This window comes from Vombatus ursinus, unplaced genomic scaffold (assembly GCF_900497805.2).
Source record: "Vombatus ursinus unplaced genomic scaffold, bare-nosed wombat genome assembly UNPS02014778.1, whole genome shotgun sequence".
Classification (NCBI taxonomy): domain Eukaryota; kingdom Metazoa; phylum Chordata; class Mammalia; order Diprotodontia; family Vombatidae; genus Vombatus; species Vombatus ursinus.
The window spans coordinates 52,468,237-52,479,150 of NW_020954556.1; the positions used below are offsets into that span (position 1 = coordinate 52,468,237).

At 34.6% G+C, this 10,914-nt stretch overlaps 1 protein-coding gene across 2 annotated transcripts in view; it reads right to left on the bottom strand.

The window, feature by feature from the left end:
- The window catches only part of MTA3 (metastasis associated 1 family member 3), a 206,790-nt gene that overhangs the window by 179,826 nt on the left and 16,050 nt on the right, over positions 1-10,914 (bottom strand). For both annotated transcript variants that reach the window (XM_027865082.1, XM_027865081.1), the window contains exon 3: positions 6,635-6,728. In XM_027865082.1, coding sequence (XP_027720883.1) covers positions 6,635-6,656 — 22 coding nt within the window. In that variant the 5' untranslated portion in view covers positions 6,657-6,728. The remainder of the gene's footprint in view (positions 1-6,634; positions 6,729-10,914) is intronic.

Here is a 10,914-nt window from a genome sequence, read left to right on the forward strand (position 1 = left end):
GAAAGACTTAGATTTTCTCATCAACACAATGATCAATCACAATTCCAGAGGACTTATGATAAACATGCTACTCACCACCTGATCAAGCAAATTTTGGATTCAGAGTGGTGACTGAAGCTTTTCTTTCTTTCTTTCTTTTGGTGGGGTGAGAGAGACAGGGACAGTATGAGAATTTGTTTTGCTCAATTAAACATGTATGTAACTGGAGTTTCGTTTTTGTTTTCTCAATGTGAAGGGAAGAAGAACAGTGAGAGAAGGCAGATCTTTGTTTGAAAAGAAAATATAATTCAATTTTAAAAAATAAATGCTTGTTGTTTGATCATTCATAATAGTTTCTTCTTTTACAAATTTAAAGTCTGACCCAGTGTCGCCATTAGCTGCCCTCTGCTCAACAAGTAACTTAAATATTTTGAGTTCTAAGGAACTTTTTAGGCTCTTTTGGTCTCCTTAGGGCACTTGATTTACAATTGTGGAGCTTCTGTATGATATTCTATCATTTCTTCCACTATTAGAATGGAAGTGATCACAAAAAACAAAATAGATAATTTGTATTACATAAAGTTAAAAAAATTTGCATGAAAAAATCAATACAATCAGACTAAGGTATTGATTGGGAGAAAAAAATCTTCGCATCAAATATCTCTAATAAAAGTCTAATATCCAAGACGTATAGGGAACTAAGATTAACAGTCACTGCCTAATAGATAAGCAGTTGAAGATATGAGTAAACAGTTTTCAAAAAGAAAAATGCAAACTAGCAACAACAATATGATAAAATGCTCCAAATCATCATGAGAAATACACATTTGTAAAACTCTGAGACTTTAATTTGCATCCTGGAAATGGGCTAAAATGTAGACAATATTGAAGAGAATGTAGGAAGCTTTAAGACACACTAATTTTCCATTGGTACAGCAATGACTCGGTCCAACTATCCTAGAAAATAATTTGAAATTATGTGAAAAAAGTTATTAAGTTGCTAATACCCCTTTGACCTAGCAGTACTGGGCAGATACTTAAAGTCATACTGAAAGGTCTTTTATGTACCAAAATATCTATAACACCACATTTTGGGGGGTAGCAAGAAACCAGAAATATATTAGGTATCCACAGACTGAGGAATGCCTGAACAAATTGTAGTCTATGCCTGAAATGTGTCATAAGAAATGAAAAATGGAAGAACCGCAGAAAAGCATGCCAAGACTCAGATGTACCGATACAGAATAAGGAATAAAGAGTAACACACATGATATGTGTGTGTGTGTGTGTGTGTGTGTGTGTGTGTGTATTTATTATTATTATTATAAACAAAAACACTAGAAACTACCTGGACTCTGATTAAATTCAAGTATCAGTCTTGATTCCAGAAGGTAGATGATAAAACACACTCACTCGCCTCTCTCTGCAGAGAGGGGAAAGAATATAGGTACAAAATGCTGCATAGACTGCGAGACAAGGATTACACATTAGAGCAGGAAGGGACCTCAGAGGATATCTAGTCCAGCTCTTCCTTTTAAAGATGAAGAAAATGAGACCCAAAGAAGTAGTTAAGTAACTAATTCAACAACTCAGGATGTGCCAGGCACCATGCCAAGTACTAGGGACACAGAGAAAAAAACAAAGAGTCACGGCTCTCAAAGAGCTTACATTCTAATGAGGGACACAATATCTATAAACAACAACATAATTGCAGAATGTATGAAAGATAATATTAGCAGGAATAACAGGAGCATCTAGGGGCACCAGAAAAGGCCTCCAGAAGGAGATGACTCCTGTCTTAAAGGATGACAGAGTCTCACAGTTGGAGGTGAGAAAGGAGAGCATTTTAAGAATAGGTAAACAAAAGCCAGTGTAAAGAGATAAAGATGGGAGCTGGGTTCAAGGAACAGCACGTAGGACGGTTTGGCTAGATCACAGTCTATAAAGGAAATAATACGTTAAAAGATTGGAAAAATAGGTGAGGGAGCAGGTTGTTAAGAACTTTAATGCCATCAGAGTTTATCTTTGAATCTTGACATGGTAAGAAGTCAATGAAATTAACTGAGTGAAGGGATGATATAGTCAGACTTACATTTTGGAAATCCAAACGGAGGATAGATTAGTGTGGGAAGAAACTTCAGGAAGGGAGTCCAACTAAAAGGATATTACAATAGTTCAGGTGCGAGTGATGGGGGCCTGAATGAGAGCAGTGGCTACATGATACTGACAAGGAAATTCATGTGTGAGGCCTTACAAAGGAATTACAAAAGTTGGCAACTGACTAGATATATAGGGTGAGTGAGTGAGGAGTCAAGGATGACGTTGAGGTTACAAACCTGGATGACTAGACTGATCTACCTTCAAAAGTAACGGAGAAGGTGGGAAGGGGATTGGGTAAAAAGATGAATTATTTTGGACATGATGAATTTAAGATGTCTGTAGGAACTCTAATCTGAAATATATAAAAAATAGTTGGTGTTGGGTGACTGGAGTTTAACAAAAATTTGAGGTCTGAGGTCTATATGAATAGAACTGAGAATCATCAGTATTAAGATGATCAATGAACCCATGAGAGCTGATGTGATCACTAAGTGATGGAATAAAGACAGAAAAGAGAAGATGGTCTTGGACAGACCTCTGAAAGACTAACAATTATCAATCATAATACAAATGAAGAACCAGCAAAAGAACTCTAGGGCCAGTCCTCCTCACACTCTACCACCCTGCCTCTGTCACTGTATTGGTTGGTTATGCTTAACTGTTTCTGTTATAAGGGAGGTTTGGTTCTATTAGAGGTATGTGGTATATTGGGAAATGACTATGGTTTAAAAAATAAAAGTCATTAATAAGATTTTTTTTTAAAGAAAAAAGGTCATTGGTAATCACTAAAAGATGAATTTCAACCAAGCACTAACAATGGATGTTGAATAGCAAGAGGTTAAGAAGAATGGGTTGTGAGGAAATATAGATAAAATAAGAGACAACTTTGGTGAACTCTGATAAAGCCTATGGACATCTCAAAATATTTTTAAATGCAACAAAAAATCTGACTAGGATCAGAGATCCCTGAAGTGACTGTCAGTGTTACTATTCACTATAAAAACCACTACATTGACCTACTGTCCTACCACTCCTCTCTTAAAGCAATATTACATTCAAAACACCTTATATTTCTGTAGCATTTTACAAACTAGTTTTCAATGTGTTTTCACATGCATTATCTCATTTGATCCTTTCTATAACCCAAGAAGCAGTTAGGACAAGTTGTGGTATCTTTATTTTGCATATGAGGAAATCAAAGACCTTGTCTAGAAGTACAAAATGAAAGAAACACTATTGGAAAGTAGTTAATCTGAAAAATAAAAAACCAGGTACTTTAGAGGACTACAAAAAATAAAAAATAAAAGAGAGTCAATAATGTCACATGTTTGCCAAGAAATATCTGATGATAGCTTAAGCAGCAAGCAGCATTAAGACAGACACAATAATTGTTGGTAGAGCTGTGTACTATTATAATCATTTTGGAAAGGAAATTTGGAATTGTGAAAAGACAGTGACTTAATGCCCATACCCTTCGACCAAGAGATTCCACTGATACACACAAACACCAAGGAAACCAATGACAAAAGAGGAGGTCTCATAATATACTAAAATATTCATTGTAGCAAAGAATGGGAAACAAAGTAGATGCCCAGAAGTCAAGGAGTAATTCAACAAATTGTGACATAAGACATGTGATGAACGTTATGAATACAAAGAAGCATGGGAAGACTTATATAAATAAATGAATGAAAAATAAAGTTAAGTAGAACCAGGAAAACAACATACACGATGACTTCAATGACGTAAATGGAAACAACAACAAAACAACCGAAACTGAATGTTGTGAAATTATTTTAACTTAGCTAAGCCCCAAAGAAGAGATTTAAGAAGATACCTCTCCCTACTTTTTTGCAAAAAACAGGTAGAGTTTCCAAGAAAAAGAAGGTGATAATATTGACCCCCTTTGCCATGGTCAGGCTGCAATAAAAATATTGTATCCCATTCAGGAAGTCACATTTAAGGAAGGTCATTACAAGCTGGAGAATACGTGCAAAAGAGGGAAGCCATGGTAAAGGACTTTGAGGGTCCTGTCATGGTAGAATGGGCTGAAGGAGGTGGAAATGTTTAGCCTGAAGAATAGAAGACATGGAAGCGAGAAGACAACCAAAATAGCTACCTTAGAGTATTTAAAGGACTTTCACTCGGAAATTAGACTGATTCTATCTGGCCCCAAAGGAAGCACTAGAAGCAATGGGTGGAAATTGCAAAGAAGCAAATTTAGGCTTAACACAAAGAAAAATTTCTTGATAGAGTTATCCAGAATGGAGTGAGTTGCCTCAGAAGTTAATGGGTTTCTTCTCACTAAAGATCTCCCAGGCAAAAAGACTAGAGCACTTGTCAGATAAATTGTAGTAGAGATTCTTTATCAGGTATGAGTAGGACTAGTTAGCCACAAGAGCCTTTCCAAATCTGAAATTTTATGCTTTTGAAATATAATCATATTAGTTTCAGCCTAACTTTCCAATCTAGTAAGATACATTTTTGGATACTGATTCTGTGATTCAGTGTACTAGCTATCCACCCCAGCTTTGTGGAATTAGTAGATTTGATAAACATGACATTCATGTCTCTAGTCATGTTATTAATAATAATTTTCAACAGAACAGGACCAGGGACAGATTACTGGAACATTCCACTAGAAATTTTTCTTCCAGTTGATATATACTCATTATAAACCATAAATCCAGAGGACTGAAGATGAAACACACTACCCACTTTTTAATAGGGATGTGGTGGGCTTAAAATGCAGAATGAGATATCCAAACGTAGCTAACATGAAAATTATGTTCTCAACTATATATATTTATTATGAAGATTTTTTTATTGTTTGGAGGGGGCACCTAACAATGAGAAGAAGAAAGAATAATTCCTACAAAAAGAATGAATATATATATATATATATATATATATATATATATATATACATAAACAAATATATACATATATATTTACTAATCACTATCTCTTAGCTCTGGTCATTCAACAACTGGTTCCAAATCAATTTAAGTCTACTAGCTTCCTAACTACAAATATATTTACTATACAGATATGTCCATGATCATGAAATAGTCAAAATATATTAGAAATGAAAGGAATCTACACACTACTTCCTAATTTGATAAATAAGCAGACATTCAAGGAGACATGACATGTCCAAGATCACATGAGAAACAGGCAGATTTAAATCCGTCTTCTGACTCTAAGTCTAGTATACCATGTTATACCTTCCTTTTATCAACTATAGTCAAAATCATAACGGATACTACAAAGGTAAGAAAATTGAGAGGAATAAAGGCAACATAGTATAGTAAACATCAGCAGGTAAGCTGGAGTCAGGAAACTTGGTTTTGATTCTGGCTCCAATACTTATAAATAGCTATGTGACCACAGATAGACCATTCCACAAGTCTTAGTTTCTTCTTCTGAAAATATAGATGATAACCTTTATTACCACCTACCTCACTAACACAGCTGTTGCAGATAAGGTGCTTTCTAAACTTTTCAGTTCTATATAAATATAAGTTTTTATTTGTTAGCCTAGTGGTCATGGTAAAACTGTTGAGAAATTAGTCTGTGGGCCACCAAATCCTTGTACTCAATAAGCCCAATATTACCAAATTTACAAGACTTCAGAGTTACAAAGACTGAGATCATTGTTATAAAAGAGATCATAGTATCATCTTAAACAAAGCTTTTCATGTATTATGTACAATTAACAGACTTGTGGATAGAATTTTCAATACTAGTATTTTGATTCTATGTAGAGTTTATTTTTAAATGAACTAGAAGCAGATATATTCCAAAGATGCCGACCAAAAAAAAAAAATAGAAAAGGATACTACAGATATAATGAAGAAACAAATTCCCAATAAGAGCAAAAAGAATAAAAAGAATATCAGATTATTAGTAATAAATCTTAGGTCTGAACCTCAATTCTGTGCCTTAAAACTTGTGCAACCTTAAGTAAGTCACTTCAGTATTCTGGGCCTCAGTTTTCTCACATTAAACTAAAGGAGTTAGACTAGAACACTGATCTTTAAAGTTCCTTATATATATAGTTCAATGCTCTATAGTTAAAAGTTCTCCATTTAAAGTTATATTTCACTTTTAACTATTAGACATTTTGACAAAGTAGTTCAAATAAAAGGGCTTAAGTAAAAAAAAAATATTAGATACCCCTCCCCACAAAAGAAAACTTTTCCACATAAAAATCAATTAATTATAAAACATGTATTTCATAATTTTAACCCAATACATTAAACTCACAAAAGGAGACAGTCACACTGTGCTGACTCTTTGCTAAGGCACTTTAGGCAAAGGCTCCTATTTCTACATCATGATTAATTAATAATTAAATGATGCAACCTACAAGAAAAAAAAGTCTACTATAATCAACCACCAAGAAAATGTATTAGATCTAAATGGATGAGAAAGACAGGTAGGAAAACAAGCAACTATGGAAAAATAGAATGAAGTGCATAATACTCTCCACATGGTGCATAACCTAGAAAATAAAACATTAAAATGCCAAAATAAAAGAAAATTGACTTACTAGCATGCTTGTCTGCAAGCATTATAAGACTGTTGGAAATGTCTCGCCGTCTATAAAAGCATACTACTTTTGCTTCCACGTTGCCATTCGCTGTCTAAGAAAAAGGAAAAAAAAAACCAAGTCATCTCTGCTGAATATTAGATTCAAACAGCTTTCAAAATAAGAGTATTAATGGTATATCATCAATTTACGAGCTTTCTTATATAATCTATTCAATACTTTTATATGATGAAATAGGTCTAAGAAAATTCATATTCAAAAGTAATAATCAACATTTGCTCAATTTCTGGCATAAACTGAATGTATATTTTAAAATAACATGTTAGCATAAATAAGCTGATATGATTTGAATACCTTAAATGCTAAAATCTGTTGTATTAGCCTGATTAAGTACAAGAAATTAATAAAAAAAATTTTAACTAATTTTGATATTTAAGAATTATTTTCCCTCCCAACCTATTCAAAGGATGCATATGCCAACCTGCAGGCAAACAGCCTTTCCCCATTTTCCCTCCATACTAGTTTGACACCAATGCTGTATTGGTACAAGGGAAAAGAATGACTTTATGATGACCCAATGAGCCAAGAGATTCTACAAATCTATGATAGTCAATATTCTTAGTACTATTTAGTTTACTTTCATGAGTTACAAACATATCAACTCTTTTTACTTCTTGGCTACAGCACATGATATAATCAATATTCAGTTGTTATAATTTACTGCAGCTGGTGCTCTCTACCCTACTGTCAACTCTATTAATTCTGAAAGCTTTCAAGAAAGTCTATCATTCACTATGAAGCTTCATTTAAAAAAAAAAATACCTACCTACGATAGAATGTTATGACTTCTATTTTCACACAAATTTTCCAAATTTCTCTGAAAATGTGGATACAACTAAATATGAATTAAAAGACCTAAGTAGACTATAAATTAGGCAGTAAAATTGTCAAATTTATGTAGTTCAACAGCAATATTTTAGAATGAAAAATGTTGTAGAATTATTGCTCCACAAAACTGTAATCATTTAAATCCTAGTCAAAATAATACCATATCTCAAAATACTAGTATAGAAAACATACTTCAAAATCACCAATTCAGCAATCTTATGAATGAAAAAGCCAAGCAAATGCAAATAACCCATCAAAAGCCTCAACTACAAGCTAATTATTTTTTGTCAATGGAAACCCTAATGAAAATTCAAGGAGCGGATATCACAGTGAAATGGAAGGAGGTGAATTTGGAATCTGAGGACCTAGGCTGAAATCACCTTGCCTACTGACTACTCAATGTCAGTTCTCCTCTCTCGGTGTCAGTTTTCTCATCCTCATCTATAAAATGAAGAGCTAGTCTAAATGACTTTTATGGTCACTTCCTGCTTTAAATTTTATGATCTTAAGTGGAAAACACGATGTTTCAACACCTTTTTTTTTTTGCACTGAATTCATTTTCAGTGGTGAAGTTTCTACTAGTAAGCACTACAAAGTTAATTTAGTCAGTATGCCTGGCATGTTGTAAGGGCTTAATAAATGCTTGCTGGTTTATTAAAATATGCTTATTCATAAAATGGAAGACATGCTTTCAGCTCCATCTAATTTCTTCTTTCATTTTCTCTTGACTGATTAATAAGCCAAGCCCTGGAGTTGCTGGTAAACACTTGGGGATATATAAAACAGAGAAGGGTGCTTTGGACCCCCAACCTTTTTCCCAGCATAGACCTCTGCACTCTTACCAGCCTCAACTTGAGTTAAACATTTCAGAAAAATAAAAGTCTGGTAAAGTTTTTATATTTCAATTCTTATCTTCTCAATCCATTAGGGAAAAGAAAGTCTGAAATAAAAATCTGCTGAAGTTTTTCTGTCCCACTTCTTATCTCCTTCCCAGTCCATCAGGAGAGAATAAAGTCTGATTCCTCCAGCTATGTTTCATTTTCCAAAGCTTCTCTTCTTTACTTAATACATATTTGTTGTTGTTAACTCATAGCTTTCTGACTCATGATTTGCCTAGCTTTAGAGAACTGTCTGAACCATCCTCCTTGAGTCAGAATTGGAAGTTGGCTAACATCACCAGGCGAACACAAGAGGACCTTCCCTCTACAGGCTGATCTTGAATTTACCTAGAGTCCCAAAAATGGTAAACCTAAACAGATCAAAACCTCCACAGGGTAATATCAGAAGCGATATGCAAACTGTTCCAGAAAAGCAATAATTACAATGAGGCTCAATATCCCAGGTCTACTTGGGCATAGACTGGACCATACTCAGCAACCCAGGGACTTTGAAGGCTGAGACCAGATTTTCTTTAGTTTACTCAAATCTAGGCTTACATCACAAGGGCTGGTCTATAATTCCATCAGCTTCCAGATAAAAGGTTCTTAACTTTTTTCAGTAGTGTGGTGAAGCTTATGGACACCTCAAAATATAATAAAATACAAAAGATTACAAAGGAAACCAATTATAATGAAAGTTATCAAAAAACTTTGTTTTTAAGTTCACAGATCCCAGGTCAAAAAGTTTGGTTTTAGGCAAGAGCAACATTCATTTAGCCCAGCACTCATCCAGTAACATTCAGCTAATCAGCACACAGCTCCATTAGTTATTTTCTCCTTTTCAAATAACATTATAAAATGCTAGCAATCAAAAAGTGTTTAACTATGTATTCTTACACTGCTACGCTTACATCTCTCAATTTACTGTGGAGAAATAAAAGGGTAGTTAGAAACCTATAGTCCATATGCAGTTCATGATTTCTTTAGCATATCTTCATTTCTTCAAATATCTCTAATTTCATTAGCATGGATACCACCAAAGCAGACCACAATCCCTTCTTAACTTAAATCTTCCAGGCTTAGTCTTAGGAAGAGTTTGAGAAAACATACTTCCCTCCCTTCTTTTCAGAGGAAGGGAGGAGGCTCCACACTGGTTATGCCAAATTGTCAGATTCCACTGACGTACTTGTTGACTTTGATCTTCTTTTTTCTCCTCTTTTTTAAATCTTTATTAGAAGGAATGGCTGCCTAGCTAGGGTGGGCCAACATAATATTCAGAAATGAAGGAGATATTAAAAAAAAGATCAATAGATTTGTTAACTTAGGTCTCCTTGGCTGCCATGGCCAGAAGACTCTTCACTCTGCAGTCAACTTCATGAGCTTCGCTGAGCTTAGTTCAGATTATCTATGGGCAACAGACATGATGTTCATCAAATGGGTCCATGCTAGAAGGTTTTTCCAGTTTGATAGAACTTTCCAGCGCTCAAGCACCTCTGGCATATACTTTGAAGACCCAAGGTCACCTCTACTCCACAATAAAGCAAAACAGTAATATTCTGGTAGAGGGTTTATAGTACCTACAGTAGAAATACATCCTAATTCAATTCAAACAATTATTTATCTTATCAATATATAGACATCAGGGACTGAGTTCCGCATAAAAAACATTTCATTTTATATAGTCCTAACCATATACAAGTACTAGATTCAAATTAATCAAGTTTATAACTTCTTTCACAAGTTTATTATTCTCCTAAGTATGTAATGTTAAAGAAACAATAATAGCATTAATAATAATAATTGACTTTATATATGGCTTTAGACTTGCAAAGTTTTATATATATATACATATATATACATATATATGTATATATGTATGTATGTGTGCGTGGATATAGTCATAGACATAGAAACAGATATAGATCCTCAACAGTCATTTTCTAAGGTAGATACTACAGGTAGTCCTTATTTTTACAGATGAAAAACTTGATGATGAGGGAGGTTAAACCTGAAGTCTCATAAACATCTTAAACTAAACATGTCCAAAACTGAACTCATTCTCTTTCCCTCCAAGCCCTCCCTTCTTCCCAACTTTCCTATTACTTTTGAGGGTATCACTATCTTCCCAATTACCCAGGCTCACAACTTAGTATCATCCTCAACTCCTCATTCTCTCACCACCACCACCTCCCCATTCCCAATCTGTTGCCAAGTTTTATTGATATGCCATTCCAACATCTCTCATATTTTATACCCACTTTTCTCGTCTGACATTGTCACCCCACTCGGGCAGGCCCTCATCATTCCATACCTGGACTACTATAATAGCCTGCTGATTGGTCTCCCTGCCTCAAGTCTCTCTGTATTCTAGTCCATCCTTCTCTCAGCTATCAAAGTGACCTTCCTATAAAGTACAAGCGTGACCATATCTCTCTCTCTCTCTCTCTCTCTCTCTCTCTCTCTCTCTCACACACACACACACACACACACACACACACACACACACACACACAC